The following is a 21,332-nucleotide window of genomic DNA, read 5'->3' on the forward strand; positions in this document are numbered from 1 at the left end:
TGTTGTGGTTGAACTGTGAGGTTGACCTGTGTTGTGGTTGACCTGTGAGGTTGACCTGTGATGTGGTTGACCTGTGAGGTTGACCTGTGAGGTTGACCTGTGAGGTTGACCTGTGAGGTTGACCTGTGTTGTGGTTGAACTGTGAGGTTGACCTGTGTTGTGGTTGAACTGTGAGGTTGACCTGTGAGGTTGACCTGTGAGGTTGAACTGTGAGGTTGACCTGTGAGGTTGACCTGTGAGGTTGACCTGTGAGGTTGACCTGTGAGGTTGAACTGTGAGGTTGAACTGTGAGGTTGACCTGTGAGGTTGAACTGTGATGTTGACCTGTGAGGTTGAACTGTGAGGTTGAACTGTGAGGTTGACCTGTGAGGTTGACCTGTGAGGTTGACCTGTGAGGTTGAACTGTGAGGTTGAACTGTGAGGTTGACCTGTGAGGTTGACCTGTGAGGTTGAACTGTGAGGTTGACCTGTGAGGTTGACCTGTGAGGTTGACCTGTGAGGTTGACCTGTGAGGTTGACCTGTGAGGTTGAACTGTGAGGTTGAACTGTGAGGTTGACCTGTGAGGTTGACCTGTGAGGTTGAACTGTGAGGTTGACCTGTGAGGTTGACCTGTGAGGTTGAACTGTGAGGTTGACCTGTGAGGTTGACCTGTGAGGTTGACCTGTGAGGTTGACCTGTGAGGTTGACCTGTGAGGTTGACCTGTGAGGTTGAACTGTGAGGTTGACCTGTGAGGTTGACCTGTGAGGTTGACCTGTGAGGTTGACCTGTGAGGTTGACCTGTGAGGTTGACCTGTGTTGTGGTTGTTAGACACATTGAGTGTTTACTCTTCTTCTTCTTCTTCAGTTTAACACTCCCTGAGTAGGCTGTTCGCTGACCAGCCCTCCCCCTCTCTCTGTTTGGGCTGCTTCGTGAGGTCTGTTCAAGCCACAATCACAATGCTCTTAGCCTGGGCTAAGGGAGAGTTTAGTCTGGGCTAACGGAGCGTTTAGTCTGGGCTAAGGGAGAGTTTAGTCTGGGCTAAGGGAGTGTTTAGTCTGGGCTAGGGGAGCGTTTAGTCTGGGCTAAGGGAGCGTTTAGTCTGGGCTAAGGGAGTGTTTAGTCTGGGCTAACGGAGCGTTTAGTCTGGGCTAAGGGAGTGTTTAGTCTGGGCTAGGGGAGCGTGGGAGCGTTTAGTCTGGGCTAAGGGAGCGTTTAGTCTGGGCTAAGGGAGCGTTTAGTCTGGGCTAAGGGAGAGTTTAGTCTGGGCTAAGGGAGCGTTTTAGTCTGGGCTAAGGGAGTGTTTAGTCTGGGCTAAGGGAGTGTTTAGTCTGGGCTAAGGGAGAGTTTAGTCTGGGCTAACGGAGTGTTTAGTCTGGGCTAGGGGAGTGTTTAGTCTGGGCTAAGGGAGCGTTTAGTCTGGGCTAAGGGAGTGTTTAGTCTGGGCTAAGGGAGCGTGGGAGCGTTTAGTCTGGGCTAAGGGAGCGTTTAGTCTGGGCTAAGGGAGCGTTTAGTCTGGGCTAAGGGAGCGTTTAGTCTGGGCTAAGGGAGTGTTTAGTCTGGGCTAAGGGAGTGTTTAGTCTGGGCTAAGGGAGCGTTTAGTCTGGGCTAACGGAGCGTTTAGTCTGGGCTAACGGAGTGTTTAGTCTGGGCTAAGGGAGAGTTTAGTCTGGGCTAAGGGAGCGTTTAGTCTGGGCTAAGGGAGAGTTTAGTCTGGGCTAAGGGAGCGTTTAGTCTGGGCTAGGGGAGTGTTTAGTCTGGGCTAGGGGAGAGTTTAGCCATGGGCTAAGGGAGCGTTTAGCCATGGGCTAAGGGAGCGTTTAGTCTGGGCTAAGGGAGCGTTTAGTCTGGGCTAAGGGAGCGTTTAGTCTGGGCTAAGGGAGCGTTTAGTCTGGGCTAAGGGAGTGTTTAGTCTGGGCTAAGGGAGTGTTTAGTCTGGGCTAAGGGAGCGTTTAGTCTGGGCTAAGGGAGTGTTTAGTCTGGGCTAAGGGAGCGTGGGAGCGTTTAGTCTGGGCTAACGGAGCGTTTAGTCTGGGCTAACGGAGTGTTTAGTCTGGGCTAAGGGAGAGTTTAGTCTGGGCTAAGGGAGCGTTTAGTCTGGGCTAGGGGAGTGTTTAGTCTGGGCTAAGGGAGAGTTTAGTCTGGGCTAAGGGAGAGTTTAGTCTGGGCTAAGGGAGCGTTTAGTCTGGGCTAGGATAGTGTTCTGAAGAGGGATAGCACCAACCTTAGCCCATGGCTAGCTGGCCCAGTTCTGGAGCAGGGTTAGCACTGAATTTCAGGGCTAGTCAATCACAGTTCAGTTGTTGCCTAATTTGTATATTATACTCCGGGAAAGTGACCGTTGGTTTCAGTTAACCCTGCTAGTGTGAACACAGGCTAAGCTAGCCTGAGGCTAAAGATAGCCCGGGGCTAATGAGAATGCAGTGTGAAAAGCTACATTAACCGTCTCACCATTCAGACACCACTCTCCCTGTCAGTGACATTTCCTGGGCTTTCTGTTCTGCAGAAAGATAGCATGCAGTTTCTCAATCTGAGCTTTTTCGCCTTTCAGACGTAATGGAATATTTCAAAGCCTAATATAATAATAATAATAATAATTCATGCCATTGAGCAGACACTTTGCATTCAAAGTGACCATTTCTCCATTATGCCTCTGAATGGATTCCTAGTAGAAGTGAAGAGACTAAGTGTGTACCTTTCTTCACTATTTCCAATAACTCTACAGGTTCATGTTCCACATCATCACCATGCAAATAACACGTGTTCTATAATACAGCGCGTCAGATGACTCACAATTTACCATCCTTGAAGGAGCGGATTAAAATGCTGTCTTTCTTTATGATGGCCTCTTCATGGCAGTCTGGGGTGATGACCTGGTGGGGGAGAGAAGGAGAGTGAGTATAGTATGACTGCTCAGACAAGGCACTGAGCTTGGATGACAGAACAAACTCCTCCAATATGCCACAGAACAACCCCCTCCAATATGCCACAGAACAAACCCCTCCAATACGCCACAGAACAAACTCCTTCAATATGCCACAGAACAAACCCCTCCAATATGCCACAGAACAAACTCCTCCAATATGCCACAGAACAAACCCCTCCAATATGCCACAGAACAAACTCCTCCAATACGCCACAGAACAAACCCCTCCAATACGCCACAGAACAAACCCCTCCAATATGCCACAGAACAAACTCCTCCAATATGCCACAGAACAAACTCCTCCAATATGCCACAGAACAAACCCCTCCAATACGCCACAGAACCCCTCCAATACGCCACAGAACAAACTCCTCCAATATGCCACAGAACAAACTCCTCCAATATGCCACAGAACAAACTCCTCCAATATGCCACAGAACAAACCCCTCCAATATGCCACAGAACAAACCCCTCCAATACGCCACAGAACAACCCCCTCCAATATGCCACAGAACAAACTCCTCCAATATGCCACAGAACAAACTCCTCCAATACGCCACAGAACACACCCCTCCAATATGCCACAGAACAAACTCCTCCAATACGCCACAGAACAAACCCCTCCAATACGCCACAGAACCCCTCCAATACGCCACAGAACAAACCCCTCCAATATGCCACAGAACAAACCCCTCCAATACGCCACAGAACAAACCCCTCCAATATGCCACAGAACAAACTCCTCCAATACGCCACAGAACAAACTCCTCCAATATGCCACAGAACAAACCCCTCCAATACGCCACAGAACAACCCCCTCCAATATGCCACAGAACAAACTCCTCCAATACGCCACAGAACAAACCCCTCCAATACGCCACAGAACAACCCCCTCCAATATGCCACAGAACAAACTCCTCCAATATGCCACAGAACAAACTCCTCCAATACGCCACAGAACAAACCCCTCCAATATGCCACAGAACAAACTCCTCCAATATGCCACAGAACAAACCCCTCCAATATGCCACAGAACAAACTCCTCCAATATGCCACAGAACAACCCCCTCCAATACGCCACAGAACAAACTCCTCCAATATGCCACAGAACAACCCCCTCCAATATGCCACAGAACAAACTCCTCCAATATGCCACAGAACAACCCCCTCCAATACGCCACAGAACAAACTCCTCCAATATGCCACAGAACAACCCCCTCCAATATGCCACAGAACAAACTCCTCCAATATGCCACAGAACAAACTCCTCCAATATGCCACAGAACAAACCCCTCCAATATGCCACAGAACAAACTCCTCCAATATGCCACAGAACAAACTCCTCCAATATGCCACAGAACAAACCCCTCCAATATGCCACAGAACAAACTCCTCCAATATGCCACAGAACAAACCCCTCCAATATGCCACAGAACAAACTCCTCCAATATGCCACAGAACAACCCCCTCCAATACGCCACAGAACAAACTCCTCCAATATGCCACAGAACAACCCCCTCCAATATGCCACAGAACAAACCCGGTCTGTCTATGTAATCATGTTGGCATTGTTGTCCTTTAACTCCCCAATGGCCTCGTCAGTCCATTTCAGCACCATATGTTTGACAGACTAGTTTCTGTCTGTATGGGGAGAATGAGGTGGAGCATGACATGGTCTGAGTTCCCCTGGGGAGCGTGGGGGACAGCGTGGGGGACGGCGTGGGGGACAGCGTGGGGGACAGCGTGGGGGACAGCGTGGTATGCCCCTTTACTAGTGTTGTAAACATGGTCCAGAAAATTCCGCCATATGTTTGTATCTACGAAGTTCCTGTTGTAGGCTAGTGTGGTTCAAACTCCCAATGATGGTCAAAGTAGAATCCGGGTATTTCCTTCCCACCGTTGATCTGATCAGCCAATAACTGTTGCACTGCGCGCACAGGCAATCGGCACAGCGTAGACCCTGACCAGAATGACTAAGGGGTGAAAATAGATTCCAGATCTGGAGGATCTGACGTCATCAGCCCGGTACAGCTGGAAGCCGGGACATCATCGGCCCGGTACAGCTGGAAGCCGGGATACCATCGGCCCGGTACAGCTGGAAGCCGGGATACCATCAGCCCGGTACAGCTGGAAGCCGGGATACCATCAGCCCGGTACAGCTGGAAGCTGGGACACCATCAGCCCGGTACAGCTGGAAGCTGGGATACCATCAGCCCGGTACAGCTGGAAGCCGGGACATCATCAGCCCGGTACAGCTGGAAGCTGGGACGTCATCAGCCGGTACAGCTGGAAGCCGGGACGTCATCCGCCCGGTACAGCTGGAAGCCGGGATACCATCGGCCCGGTACAGCTGGAAGCCGGGACGTCATCAGCCCGGTACAGCTGGAAGTCGGGACGTCATCAGCCCGGTACAGCTGGAAGTCGGGACGTCATCAGCCCGGTACAGCTGGAAGCCGGGATACCATCGGCCCGGTACAGCTGGAAGCCGGGACGTCATCAGCCCGGTACAGCTGGAAGCCGGGAAGTCATCAGCCCGGTACAGCTGGAAGCCGGGACGTCATCAGCCCGGTACAGCTGGAAGTCGGGACGTCATCAGCCCGGTACAGCTGGAAGCCGGGACGTCATCAGCCCGGTACAGCTGGAAGTCGGGACATCATCGGCCCGGTACAGCTGGAAGCCGGGACGTCATCAGCCCGGTACAGCTGGAAGCTGGGACGTCATCAGTCCGGTACAGCTGGAAGCTGGGACGTCATCAGCCCGGTACAGCTGGAAGCTGGGACGTCATCAGCCCGGTACAGCTGGAAGCCGGGACGTCATCAGCCCGGTACAGCTGGAAGCTGGGACGTCATCAGTCAGGTACAGCTGGAAGCCGGGATACCATCGGCCCGGTACAGCTGGAAGCCGGGACGTCATCCGCCCGGTACAGCTGGAAGCCGGGACATCATCGGCCCGGTACAGCTGGAAGCCGGGACGTCATCCGCCCGGTACAGCTGGAAGTCGGGACGTCATCAGCCCGGTACAGCTGGAAGCTGGGACGTCATCAGCCCGGTACAGCTGGAAGCCGGGACGTCATCAGCCCGGTACAGCTGGAAGCTGGGATACCATCAGCCCGGTACAGCTGGAAGCCGGGACATCATCAGCCCGGTACAGCTGGAAGCCTGGGACGTCATCAGCCGGTACAGCTGGAAGCCGGGACGTCATCCCGCCCGGTACAGCTGGAAGCCGGGATACCATCGGCCCGGTACAGCTGGAAGCCGGGACGTCATCAGCCCGGTACAGCTGGAAGTCGGGACGTCATCAGCCCGGTACAGCTGGAAGCCGGGAAGTCATCAGCCCGGTACAGCTGGAAGCCGGGACGTCATCAGCCCGGTACAGCTGGAAGTCGGGACGTCATCAGCCCGGTACAGCTGGAAGCCGGGACGTCATCAGCCCGGTACAGCTGGAAGTCGGGACATCATCGGCCCGGTACAGCTGGAAGCCGGGACGTCATCAGCCCGGTACAGCTGGAAGCTGGGACGTCATCAGTCCGGTACAGCTGGAAGCCGGGACGTCATCAGCCCGGTACAGCTGGAAGCTGGGACGTCATCAGCCCGGTACAGCTGGAAGCCGGGACGTCATCAGCCCGGTACAGCTGGAAGCTGGGACGTCATCAGTCAGGTACAGCTGGAAGCCGGGATACCATCGGCCCGGTACAGCTGGAAGCCGGGACGTCATCCGCCCGGTACAGCTGGAAGCCGGGACATCATCGGCCCGGTACAGCTGGAAGCCGGGACGTCATCCGCCCGGTACAGCTGGAAGTCGGGACGTCATCAGCCCGGTACAGCTGGAAGCTGGGACGTCATCAGCCCGGTACAGCTGGAAGCCGGGACGTCATCAGCCCGGTACAGCTGGAAGCCGGGACATCATCGGCCCGGTACAGCTGGAAGCCGGGACCTCATCAGTCCGGTACAGCTGGAAGCTGGGATACCATCAGCCCGGTACAGCTGGAAGCCGGGACATCATCAGCCCGGTACAGCTGGAAGCCGGGACATCATCAGCCCGGTACAGCTGGAAGCCGGGACATCATCGGCCCGGTACAGCTGGAAGCCGGGACCTCATCAGTCCGGTACAGCTGGAAGCTGGGATACCATCAGCCCGGTACAGCTGGAAGCCGGGACATCATCGGCCCGGTACAGCTGGAAGCCGGGACATCATCAGCCCGGTACAGCTGGAAGCTGGGATACCATCAGCCCGGTACAGCTGGAAGCCGGGACATCATCGGCCCGGTACAGCTGGAAGCCGGGACCTCATCAGTCCGGTACAGCTGGAAGCTGGGATACCATCAGCCCGGTACAGCTGGAAGCCGGGACATCATCGGCCCGGTACAGCTGGAAGCCGGGACGTCATCAGCCCGGTACAGCTGGAAGTCGGGACGCCATCAGCCCGGTACAGCTGGAAGCTGGGACGTCATCAGCCCGGTACAGCTGGAAGCTGGCTAGATCCACAGAGAATAGAGTAATGTAACCACCTCTCTGTAAACAGGAAACAGAGGTGAGAGAAATCCTTCTCGTCGGTTTTTGGCGAGTGAAAGCACATTGCAGAGGTAAAGGCCGGGCAGAGGGGCATGGAGTCCTTGGCTTCTGAAACACAATAGATTCCCGGCTCGCCTCACCCTATGTCTTCGTCCCAGAGTCCCAGAACCTCGGTTTGAAATCCGACTCGTAGTCAGGGAAGTCTTCTGTAGTATATTGTTGGATAATTACATAATTTCAGGACCAAACAAAGCAAGGCGGTAATGTGTCCCTAATATTCAGTAGTTTGTTCCAGGTGAAAGAAATCTGAATTTTTGTTGAGATCCAAAAGTTACCAAACAGAGTAAAGCCAGGAGCAGCGACCAGAATACAGTGGTGCTCACCGGGCGCCACCTAACACCGTGGCTGCTCACCGGGCGCCACCAAACACCGTGGCTGCTCACCGGGCACCACCTAACACCGTGGCTGACTCACCGGGCGCCACCTAACACCGTGGCTGCTCACCGGGCGCCACCTAACACCGTGGCTGACTCACCGGGCACCACCTAACACCGTGGCTGCTCACCAGGGCACCACCTAACACCGTGGCTGCTCACCGGGCACCACCTAACACCGTGGCTACTCACCGGGCACCACCTAACACTGTGGCTGCTCACCGGGCACCACCTAACACCGTGGCTGCTCACCGGGCACCACCTAACACCGTGGCTGACTCACCGGGCGCCACCTAACACCGTGGCTGACTCACCGGGCGCCACCTAACACCGTGGCTGCTCACCGGGCACCACCTAACACCTAACACCGTGGCTGCTCACCGGGCACCACCTAACACCGTGGCTGCTCACCGGGCACCACCTAACACCTAGCACCGTGGCTGCTCACCGGGCACCACCTAACACCGTGGCTGCTCACCGGGCGCTACCTAACACCGTGGCTGACTCACCGGGCGCCACCTAACACCGTGGCTGCTCACCGGGCACCACCTAACACCGTGGCTGCTCACCGGGCACCACCTAACACCGTGGCTGCTCACCGGGCACCACCTAACACCGTGGCTGCTCACCGGGCACCACCTAACACCGTGGCTGCTCACCAGGCACCACCTAACACCGTGGCTGCTCACTGGGCACCACCTAACACCGTGGCTGCTCACCAGGGCACCACCTAACACCGTGGCTGCTCACCGGCACCACCTAACACCGTGGCTGCTCACCGGGCACCACCTAACACCGTGGCTGCTCACCGGGCACCACCTAACACCGTGGCTGCTCACTGGGCACCACCTAACACCGTGGCTGCTCACCAGGGCACCACCTAACACCGTGGCTGCTCACCGGGCACCACCTAACACCGTGGCTGCTCACCAGGGCACCACCTAACACCGTGGCTGACTCACCGGGCGCCACCTAACACCGTGGCTGCTCACCGGGCACCACCTAACACCGTGGCTGCTCACCAGGGCACCACCTAACACCGTGGCTGCTCACCAGGGCACCACCTAACACCGTGGCTGCTCACCAGGGCACCACCTAACACCGTGGCTGCTCACCGGGCTCTTTCCATCCCTTTTCAGAACGCTTTTCCGACATGACATCGGTCAAAATCCAAATGTGTTTTAAGGCTTATTTCCAGCAATTCAACACATTTTGCCATGGGGCAGAGACAAAACTGTTTTATAGCTCCTTTCCAGACATTTTGCTATCCGAGTGACTCAAACATAATAAAATCAATTTTTTATTTTATTTTATATTGTCCCTGACTGTCCCATCTTTTTATTTGTGATTGTTAGTTCTGAACAAGACTCTAATTTAACAATATCCATTATGTTTTCTACATACATTATATTATGTATACACACCAGTCGACAGTTTAGGACACACCTACTCATTCCAGGGTTTTTCTTTATTTGTACTACAGACAGACTGACTCACCAGTGCAGGGTACCACGCCGTGCCCTTGTTCTTCCGGTCTCCAGTAGCGGCAGAACCCCCCTCAACACACACCACCTTCCCATACAGCTCTTCATTCTGTCTCCCGTCACTCTCCTCCTCCTCCTCTTCACTGGACGATGAAGATGGCTCCTCCTCCTGACTGTTAAAAGGGAATCAAGAAGCTTTCAAATTCAACACACAAAAAGATTGAAATGGCAGATTAACAAAACAAAAAGCCTCAGTCTTAACTACATGGAAACTAATGGGTGTAGGTAGACCTCTCTCAGTCTTAACTACATGGAAACTAATGGGTGTAGGTAGACCTCTCTCAGTCTTAACTACATGTAAAATAATGGGTGTAGGTAGACCTCTCTCAGTCTTAACTACATGTAAACTAATGGGTGTAGGTAGACCTCTCCCAGTCTTAACTACATGTAAACTAATGGGTGTAGGTAGACCTCTCTCAGTCTTAACCACATGGAAACTAATGGGTGTAGGTAGACCTCTCTCAGTCTTAACTACATGGAAACTAATGGGTGTAGGTAGACCTCTCCCAGTCTTAACTACATGTAAACTAATGGGTGTAGGTAGACCTCAGTCTCAACTACATGGAAACTAATGGGTGTAGGTAGACCTCTCTCAGTCTTAACTACATGTAAACTAATGGGTGTAGGTAGACCTCTCTCAGTCTTAACTACATGGAAACTAATGGGTGTAGGTAGACCTCAGTCTTAACTACATGTAAACTAATGGGTGTAGGTAGACCTCAGTCTTAACTACATGTAAACTAATGGGTGTAGGTAGACCTCTCTCAGTCTTAACTACATGTAAACTAATGGGTGTAGGTAGACCTCTCTCAGTCTTAACCACATGGAAACTAATGGGTGTAGGTAGACCTCTCCCAGTCTTAACTACATGTAAACTAATGGGTGTAGGTAGACCTCAGTCTTAACTACATGGAAACTAATGGGTGTAGGTAGACCTCTCTCAGTCTTAACTACATGTAAACTAATGGGTGTAGGTAGACCTCAGTCTCAACTACATGTAAACTAATGGGTGTAGGTAGACCTCAGTCTTAACCACATGGAAACTAATGGGTGTAGGTAGACCTCAGTCTTAACTACATGTAAACTAATGGGTGTAGGTAGACCTCAGTCTTAACCACATGGAAACTAATGGGTGTAGGTAGACCTCAGTCTCAACTACATGGAAACTAATGGGTGTAGGTAGACCTCTCTCAGTCTTAACTACATGTAAACTAATGGGTGTAGGTAGACCTCTCTCAGTCTTAACTACATGTAAACTAATGGGTGTAGGTAGACCTCTCTCAGTCTTAACTACATGTAAACTAATGGGTGTAGGTAGACCTCAGTCTTAACTACATGTAAACTAATGGGTGTAGGTAGACCTCTCTCAGTCTTAACTACATGTAAACTAATGGGTGTAGGTAGACCTCTCTCAGTCTTAACTACATGTAAACTAATGGGTGTAGGTAGACCTCTCTCAGTCTTAACTACATGTAAACTAATGGGTGTAGGTAGACCTCTCTCAGTCTTAACTACATGTAAACTAATGGGTGTAGGTAGACCTCTCCCTGTCTTAACTACATGTAAACTAATGGGTGTAGGTAGACCTCTCTCAGTCTTAACTACATGGAAACTAATGGGTGTAGGTAGACCTCAGTCTTAACTACATGTAAACTAATGGGTGTAGGTAGACCTCTCTCAGTCTTAACTACATGTAAACTAATGGGTGTAGGTAGACCTCTCCCAGTCTTAACTACATGTAAACTAATGGGTGTAGGTAGACCTCAGTCTCAACTACATGGAAACTAATGGGTGTAGGTAGACCTCAGTCTTAACTACATGGAAACTAATGGGTGTAGGTAGACCTCTCCCAGTCTTAACTACATGTAAACTAATGGGTGTAGGTAGACCTCAGTCTCAACTACATGGAAACTAATGGGTGTAGGTAGACCTCTCTCAGTCTTAACTACATGGAAACTAATGGGTGTAGGTAGACCTCTCTCAGTCTTAACTACATGTAAACTAATGGGTGTAGGTAGACCTCAGTCTCAACTACATGTAAACTAATGGGTGTAGGTAGACCTCTCTCAGTCTTAACTACATGTAAACTAATGGGTGTAGGTAGACCTCTCCCAGTCTTAACTACATGGAAACTAATGGGTGTAGGTAGACCTCAGTCTCAACTACATGGAAACTAATGGGTGTAGGTAGACCTCAGTCTTAACTACATGTAAACTAATGGGTGTAGGTAGACCTCTCTCAGTCTTAACTACATGTAAACTAATGGGTGTAGGTAGACCTCTCTCAGTCTTAACTACATGGAAACTAATGGGTGTAGGTAGACCTCAGTCTCAACTACATGTAAACTAATGGGTGTAGGTAGACCTCAGTCTTAACTACATGTAAACTAATGGGTGTAGGTAGACCTCAGTCTTAACTACATGTAAACTAATGGGTGTAGGTAGACCTCTCTCAGTCTTAACTACATGGAAACTAATGGGTGTAGGTAGACCTCAGTCTTAACCACATGTAAACTAATGGGTGTAGGTAGACCTCTCTCAGTCTTAACTACATGTAAACTAATGGGTGTAGGTAGACCTCTCTCAGTCTTAACTACATGGAAACTAATGGGTGTAGGTAGACCTCAGTCTTAACTACATGTAAACTAATGGGTGTAGGTAGACCTCTCTCAGTCTTAACTACATGTAAACTAATGGGTGTAGGTAGACCTCAGTCTCAACTACATGGAAACTAATGGGTGTAGGTAGACCTCTCTCAGTCTTAACTACATGTAAACTAATGGGTGTAGGTAGACCTCTCTCAGTCTTAACTACATGTAAACTAATGGGTGTAGGTAGACCTCTCTCTGTCTTAACTACATGGAAACTAATGGGTGTAGGTAGACCTCTCTCAGTCTTAACTACATGTAAACTAATGGGTGTAGGTAGACCTCTCTCTGTCTTAACCACATGGAAACTAATGGGTGTAGGTAGACCTCAGTCTCAACTACATGGAAACTAATGGGTGTAGGTAGACCTCAGTCTTAACCACATGGAAACTAATGGGTGTAGGTAGACCTCTCTCAGTCTTAACTACATGTAAACTAATGGGTGTAGGTAGACCTCTCTCAGTCTTAACTACATGTAAACTAATGGGTGTAGGTAGACCTCTCTCAGTCTTAACTACATGTAAACTAATGGGTGTAGGTAGACCTCTCTCAGTCTTAACTACATGTAAACTAATGGGTGTAGGTAGACCTCTCTCAGTCTTAACTACATGTAAACTAATGGGTGTAGGTAGACCTCAGTCTTAACCACATGGAAACTAATGGGTGTAGGTAGACCTCTCTCAGTCTTAACTACATGTAAACTAATGGGTGTAGGTAGACCTCAGTCTTAACCACATGGAAACTAATGGGTGTAGGTAGACCTCTCTCAGTCTTAACTACACTGAACAAAAATATGAACACAACATGCAACAAGACTTAACAAGAATTACAGTTCATAGAAGTAAATCAGTCAATTAAAAGCCCCTTAAAAAGGCCCAACCAATCAGAATTAGTTTTTCCCCACCAAAGGGGTTTAGTACAGACAGAAATACACCTAAGCCCCCCACCAACAACACTGGGACCACCACTTTACATGTTGCGTTTATTTATTTGTACTATTATGACCCCTCTATGACCCTTCTATGACCCCAACGAACACTATGGTGTTCTAGTGTTGCTCCACGACCTCCACAAGTGTCAAGAGACTCGTCTGAAGTCGGTACAGCCGATCTGTCAGCGTCTGTTTGGGCTACACACTAATATGACCCCTCTGTGGAAAGGTGAGACTCTCATGAACATGTCAGTTGTTTTGTTTTAGGACTCCCACAGGCCTCACAGGACTCATCTGAAGGTCCCCAGTTGGGAAGAAAAAAATAATAAAATATACAGTACCAGTCAAAAGTTTGGACACACTTACTCTTTCAAGAGTTTTTCTTAATTTTACTATTTTCCACATTGTAGAATAATAGTGAAGACATCAAAACTATGAAATAACACATATGGAATCATGTAGTAACCAAAAAAAGTGTTAAATCAAAATATATTTTACATTTGAGCTTCTTCAGAGTAGCCACCCTTTGCCTTGACAGCTTTGCACACTCTAGGCATTCTCTCAACCAGCTTCACCTGGAATGCTTTTCCAACAGTCTTGAAGGAGTTCCCATATGCTGAGCACTTGTTGGCTGCTTTTCCTTGACCAAATGATTTCTTATAAAAAAAATGTTTTTAATTTACCCCTCTTTCTCCCCAATTTTGTGGTACAATCTTGACTCATCGCTGGAACTCCCATACGGACTCGGGATAGGCGAAGGTCGAGAGCCATGCGTCCTCCGAAACACAACCCAACCAAGCTGCACTGCTTCTTGACATAATGCCCACTTAACACGTAAGCCAGCCGCACCAATGTGTCGGAGGAAACACCGTACACCTGGCGACCGTGTCAGCGTGCACTGCGCCCGGCTCGCCACAGGAGTTGTAAGTGCGCAATGGGACGAGGTCATTCCTGCCGGCCAAATCCTCCACTAACCCGGACGACGCTGGGCAATTGTGCGCCACCCCATGGGTCTCCTGGCCGGCTGCGACAGAGCCAGGACTCGAACCCCATGCCTTAGACCACTGCGCCGCTCTGGAGGCCCACCAAACGTTTTCTGTTGTTACAGATCAGACCTGCACAACGGTCAGGAGGAATTTTGGACCATTTCTCTTTACAAAACTGTTTCAGTTTAGCAATATTCTTGGGATGTCTGGTGTGAACTGCTCTCAGCATCTCAATTGGGTTGAGGTCAGGATTCTGACTGGGCCACTCCAGAAGGTGTATTTTCTTCAGCTGAAGCCATTCTGTTGTTGATTTACATCTGTGTTTTGGATCGTTGTCCTGTTGCGTCACCCAACTTCTGTTGAGCTTCAATTGACGGACAGATAGCCTAACATTCTCCTGCAAAATGTCTTGATAAACTTGGGAATTTATTTTTCCATCAATGATAACAAGCTGTCCGGGCCCTGAGGCAGCAAAGCAGCCCCAAACCATGATGCTCCCTCCACCATACTTTACAGTTGGGATGAGGTTTTGATGTTGGTGTGCTGTGCCTTTTTTTCTCCACGCATAGTGTTGTGTGTTCCTTCCAAACAACTCAACTGTAGTTTCATCTGTCCACATAATAATTTGCCAGTAGCGCTGTGGAACATCCAGATGCTCTTTTGTAAACTTCAGACTTGCAGTAATGTTTTTTTTGGACAGCAGTGGCTTCTTCCGTGGTGTCCTCCCATGAACACCATTCTTATTTAGTGTTTTACGTATCGTAGACTTGTCAACAGAGATGTTTGCATGTTCCAGAGATTTCTGTAAGTCTTTAGCTGACACTCTAGGATTCTTCTTAACCTCATTGAGCATTCTGCACTGTGCTCTTGCAGTCATCTTTGCAGGATGGCCACTCCTAGGGAGAGTAGCAACAGTGCTGAACTTTCTGCATTTATAGACAATTTGTCTTAACGTGAACTGATGAACATCAAGGCTTTTAGAGATACTTTTGTAACCCTTTCCAGCTTTATGCATGTCAACAGGTCTTCTGAGATCTCTTGTTCGAGGCATGGTTCACATCAGGCAATTCTTCTTGTGAATAGCAAACTCAAGTTTTGTGAGTGTTTTTTATGGGGCAGGGCAGCTCTAACCTACATCTCTAATCTCCTCTCATTGATTGGACTCCAGGTTAGTTGACTCCTGACTCCAATTAGCTTTTGGAGAAGTCATTAGCCTTGGGGTTCAAATACTTTTTCCAACCTTCACTGTGAATGTTTAAATGATGTATTCAATATAGACAAGAAAAAAACAATAATGTGTGTGTTATTAGTTTAAGCAGACCGCGTTTGTCTGTTGTGACTTGAAGTGATGAAGATTAGATCTAATTTTATGACCAATTTATGCAGAAATCCAGATAATTCCAAAGGGTTCACATACTTTTTCATGCCACTGCATGGCCACTACACCTGACAGTATATAAGGCCACTACACCTGACAGTATATAAGGCCACTACAGATGACAGTATATATGGCCACTACAGATGACAGTATATATGGCCACTACACCTGACAGTATATATGGCCACTACAGATGACAGTATATATGGCCACTACAGATGACAGTATATATGGCTACTACACCTGACAGTATATATGGCCACTACAGATGACAGTATATATGGCCACTACAGATGACAGTATATATGGCCACTACAGATGACAGTATATATGGCCACTACACCTGACAGTATATATGGCCACTACACCTGACAGTATATATGGCCACTACAGATGACAGTATATATGGCCACTTCAGATGACAGTATATATGGCCAATTCACTTGACAGTATATATGGCCACTACAGATGACAGTATATATGGCCACTACACCTGACAGTATATATGGCCACTACAGATGACAGTATATATGGCCACTACAGATGACAGTATATATGGCTACTACACCTGACAGTATATATGGCCACTACAGATGACAGTATATATGGCCACTACAGATGACAGTATATATGGCCACTACAGATGACAGTATATATGGCCACTACAGATGACAGTATATATGGCCACTACAGATGACAGTATATATGGCCACTACACCTGACAGTATATATGGCCACTACACCTGACAGTATATATGGCCACTACAGATTACAGTATATATGGCCACTACAGATGACAGTATATATGGCCACTACAGATTAGTGTATATATGGCCACTACAGATGACAGTATATATGGCCACTACAAATTAGTGTATATATGGCCACTACAGATGACAGTAAATATGGCCACTACATCTGACAGTATATAAGGCCACTACAGATGACAGTATATATGGCCACTACAGATGACAGTATATATGGCCACTACAGATGACAGTATATATGGCCACTACACCTGACAGTATATATGGCCACTACAGATGACAGTATATAAGGCCACTACACCTGACAGTATATATGGCCACTACAGATGACAGTATATAAGGCCACTACAGATGACAGTATATATGGCCACTACAGATGACAGTATATATGGCCACAACACCTGACAGTATATATGGCCACAACACCTGACAGTATATATGGCCACTACAGATGACAGTATATATGGCCATTTTTGGCTCTTCATTGAGCTGGCAAGCTGCTATCTACTCAGCCCATAAAAGAAGCAGTCCACTCCTCGCTAACTGGTGTAGTTACATTAGGTGTCCAGTCTTGCTGTAGCACCAAGTCAAGATGGGCATATAGCCATGTAAAGCGCGCCCTCTTCAGGACATAATATTGAAATGCAAAAATAAAAGTCAAAATTAAACCATTTTCTCCACATGTTTTATATGTCCTTTTCGGTGGATTCAAATCCGATACTAATACATCCGTAAAAAGGCTAATATTGGCTATAAATCGGTCGGACTCTAGTTTTTAATGGGATATCTGATGACCACTGAGTGTTAATGATTTAATCTCATTCGTACACTTCCAACATATCAACAATGTTTCACTAAATATAATAACAAGCACATAGTAACGAAACCAAGTTACAGGAACAGTAATACAACAGTCAGCTACTGTAGGAGTAGCTAGTCAAAGGGAATTCACAAACAGACTGGCCCAGCCAGCTACTGTAGGAGTAGCTATAGTCTGAAAGGGCAGTCACAAACAGACTGGCCCAGTCAGCTACTGTAGGAGTAGCTATAGTCTGAAAGGGCAGTCACAAACAGACTGGCCCAGTCAGCTACTGTAGGAGTAGCTATAGTCTGAAAGGGCAGTCACAGACAGACTGGCCCAGTCAGCTACTGTAGGAGTAGCTATAGTCTGAAAGGGCAGTCACAAACAGACTGGCCCAGTCAGCTACTCCAGGAGTAGCTATAGTCTGAAAGGGCAGTCACAAACAGACTGGCCCAGTCAGCTACTGTAGGAGTAGCTATAGTCTGAAAGGGCAGTCACAAACAGACTGGCCCAGTCAGCTACTGTAGGAGTAGCTATAGTCTGAAAGGGCAGTCACAAACAGACTGGCCCAGTCAGCTACTCCAGGAGTAGCTATAGTCTGAAAGGGAAGTCACAAACAGACTGGCCCAGTCAGCTACTGTAGGAGTAGCTATAGTCTGAAAGGGAATTCACAAACAGACTGGCCCAGTCAGCTACTGTAGGAGTAGCTATAGTCTGAAAGGGCAGTCACAAACAGACTGGCCCAGTCAGCTACTGTAGGAGTAGCTATAGTCTGAAAGGGAAGTCACAAACAGACTGGCCCAGTCAGCTACTGTAGGAGTAGCTATAGTCTGAAAGGGCAGTCACAAACAGACTGGCCCAGTCAGCTACTGTAGGAGTAGCTATAGTCTGAAAGGGAAGTCACAAACAGACTGGCCCAGCCAGCTACTGTAGGAGTAGCTATAGTCTGAAAGGGCAGTCACAAACAGACTGGCCCAGTCAGCTACTGTAGGAGTAGCTATAGTCTGAAAGGGCAGTCACAGACAGACTCGCCCAGCCAGCTACTGTAGGAGTAGCTATAGTCTGAAAGGGCAGTCACAAACAGACTGGCCTTGACATCGTTTCAACACCTAATTGACCAGTGGGTGGAGTTTATTTTGAATGTATAATACCTGCATGTAACACCCTACGTATTCCTTTATATTCCTGTCAGGATGTCAGGTAGGATGATCATTTGGCCGATTATTAACTGTGGGTAGTTGTCTGTGACGATAGACTGGGTCAGGCCCTGTAACAGGACCTGTGAGGGTGACCTCAGGTTACCTAGAGGTCAGTTAGAGTGTAGGTCTACACAAACACATACAGCTGAAGGTGATCCCTGGGCTTTGGTTACACAACCACCCTGGTCCCACTACACCACCACCCTGGTCCCCCTACACAACCACCCTGGTCCTCCTACACCACCACCCTGGTCCCCCTACACAACCACCCTGGTCCCCCTACACAACCACCCTACACAACCACCCTGGTCCCCCTACACAACCACCCTGGTCCCCCTACACAACCACCCTGGTCCCCCTACACAACCACCCTACACAACCACCCTGGTCCCCCTACACAACCACCCTGGTCCCCCTACACAACCACCCTGGTCCCCCTACACAACCACCCTGGTCACCCTACACAACCACCCTGGTCCCCCTACACAACCACCCTGGTCCCCCTACACAACCACCCTGGTCCCCCTACACAACCACCCTGGTCCCCCTACACAACCACCCTGGTCCCCCTACACAACCACCCTGGTCCCCCTACACAACCACCCTGGTCCCCCTACACAACCACCCTACACAACCACCCTGGTCCCACTACACAACCACCCTGGTCCCACTACACAACCACCCTGGTCCCCCTACACAACCACCCTACACAACCACCCTGGTCCCCCTACACAACCACCCTACACAACCACCCTGGTCACCCTACACAACCACCCTGGTCCCCCTACACAACCACCCTGGTCCCCCTACACAACCACCCTGGTCCCCCTACACAACCACCCTGGTCACCCTACACAACCACCCTGGTCACCCTACACAACCACCCTGGTCACCCTACACAACCACCCTGGTCCCCCTACACAACCACCCTGGTCCCCCTACACAACCACCCTACACAACCACCCTGGTCCCCCTACACAACCACCCTGGTCCCCCTACACAACCACCCTGGTCCCCCTACACAACCACCCTGGTCCCCCTACACAACCACCCTGGTCCCCCTACACAACCACCCTGGTCCCCCTACACAACCACCCTGGTCCCCCTACACCACCACCCTGGTCCCCCTACACCACCACCCTGGTCCCCCTACACCACCACCCTACACAACCACCCTGGTCCCCTACACAACCACCCTGGTCCCCCTACACAACCACCCTGGTCACCCTACACAACCACCCTGGTCCCCCTACACAACCACCCTGGTCCCCCTACACAACCACCCTACACAACCACCCTGGTCACCCTACACAACCACCCTACACAACCACCCTGGTCCCCCTACACAACCACCCTGGTCCCCCTACACAACCACCCTACACAACCACCCTGGTCCCCCTACACAACCACCCTGGTCCCCCTACACAACCACCCTACACAACCACCCTGGTCCCCCTACACAACCACCCTGGTCCCCCTACACAACCACCCTGGTCCCCCTACACCACCACCCTGGTCCCCCTACACAACCACCCTGGTCCCCCTACACAACCACCCTACACAACCACCCTGGTCCCCTACACAACCACCCTGGTCCCCCTACACAACCACCCTGGTCCCCCTACACAACCACCCTGGTCCCCCTACACCACCACCCTGGTCCCCCTACACCACCACCCTGGTCCCCCTACACCACCACCCTACACAACCACCCTGGTCCCCTACACAACCACCCTGGTCCCCCTACACAACCACCCTGGTCCCCCTACACAACCACCCTGGTCCCCCTATACTCACACTGGATTGGACCGGCGTCCACGGTTCCCCTTCTTGCCGATGACAGGAGTGCCGAAGTGCTCAGGGTTGGTGAGAGGGAGTCGATCTAGTGTCTGGAACAGAGACCAACAGCAGGTTAAAGCTGGGGGACAGGTTAGAGCTGGGGGACAGGGGACAGGTTAGAGATGGGGGACAGGTTAGAGCTGGGGGACAGGTTAGAGCTGGGGGACAGGTTAGAGCTGGGGGACAGGTTAGAGCTGGGGGACAGGTTAGAGCTGGGGGACAGGGGACAGGTTAGAGCTGGGGGACAGGGGACAGGTTGGAGCTGGGGGACAGGGGACAGGTTAGAGATGGGGGACAGGTTAGAGCTGGGGGACAGGTTAGAGCTGGGGGACAGGGGACAGGTTAGAGCTGGGGGACAGGGGACAGGTTAGAGCTGGGGGACAGGGGACAGGTTGGAGCTGGGGGACAGGGGACAGGTTAGAGATGGGGGACAGGTTAGAGATGGGGGACAGGTTAGAGCTGGGGGACAGGGGACAGGTTAAAGCTGGGGGACAGGTTAGAGCTGGGGGACAGGTTAAAGCTGGGGGACAGGTTAGAGCTGGGGGACAGGGGACAGGTTAAAGCTGGGGGACAGGTTAGAGCTGGGGGACAGGTTAAAGCTGGGGGACAGGTTAGAGATGGGGGACAGGTTAAAGCTGGGGGACAGGTTAGAGCTGGGGGACAGGTTAAAGCTGGGGGACAGGTTAAAGCTGGGGGACAGGTTAGAGCTGGGGGACAGGTTAGAGCTGGGGGACAGGGGACAGGTTAGAGCTGGGGGACAGGTTAGACCTGGGGGACAGGGGACAGGTTAGAGCTGGGGGACAGGTTAGAGATGGGGGACAGGTTAGACCTGGGGGACAGGGGACAGGTTAGAGCTGGGGGACAGGTTAGAGCTGGGGGACAGGTTAGACCTGGGGGACAGGGGACAGGTTAGAGCTGGGGGACAGGTTAAAGCTGGGGGACAGGTTAGAGATGGGGGACAGGTTAGACCTGGGGGACAGGGGACAGGTTAGAGCTGGGGGACAGGTTAGAGCTGGGGGACAGGTTAGAGCTGGGGGACAGGTTAGAGCTGGGGGACAGGGGACAGGTTAGACCTGGGGGACAGGTTAGAGCTGGGGGACAGGTTAGAGCTGGGGGACAGGTTGGAGCTGGGGGACAGGTTAGAGCTGGGGGACAGGTTAGAGCTGGGGGACAGGTTAAAGCTGGGGGACAGGTTAAAGCTGGGGGACAGGTTAGAGCTGGGGGACAGGGGACAGGTTGGAGCTGGGGGACAGGTTAGAGCTGGGGGACAGGTTGAAGCTGGGGGACAGGTTAGAGCTGGGGGACAGGGGACAGGTTAGAGCTGGGGGACAGGTTAGAGCTGGGGGACAGGTTAGAGCTGGGGGACAGGTTAGAGCTGGGGGACAGGTT

At 50.7% G+C, this 21,332-nt stretch overlaps 1 protein-coding gene across 2 annotated transcripts in view; it reads right to left on the bottom strand.

Moving 5' to 3' along the window:
- Window positions 1–21,332, bottom strand: part of LOC106590004 (AT-rich interactive domain-containing protein 4B) — a 202,320-nt gene that overhangs the window by 107,326 nt on the left and 73,662 nt on the right. For both annotated transcript variants that reach the window (XM_082970601.1, XM_082970600.1), the window contains exons 7-9: window positions 19,902–19,993; window positions 9,348–9,507; window positions 2,773–2,852 (exon numbers count right to left, since the gene is read on the bottom strand). In XM_082970601.1, coding sequence (XP_082826727.1) covers window positions 2,773–2,852; window positions 9,348–9,507; window positions 19,902–19,993 — 332 coding nt within the window. The remainder of the gene's footprint in view (window positions 1–2,772; window positions 2,853–9,347; window positions 9,508–19,901; window positions 19,994–21,332) is intronic.

The sequence above is a fragment of the Salmo salar genome, chromosome 28 (assembly GCF_965601325.2).
Source record: "Salmo salar chromosome 28, fSalSal1, whole genome shotgun sequence".
NCBI lineage: Eukaryota > Metazoa > Chordata > Actinopteri > Salmoniformes > Salmonidae > Salmo > Salmo salar.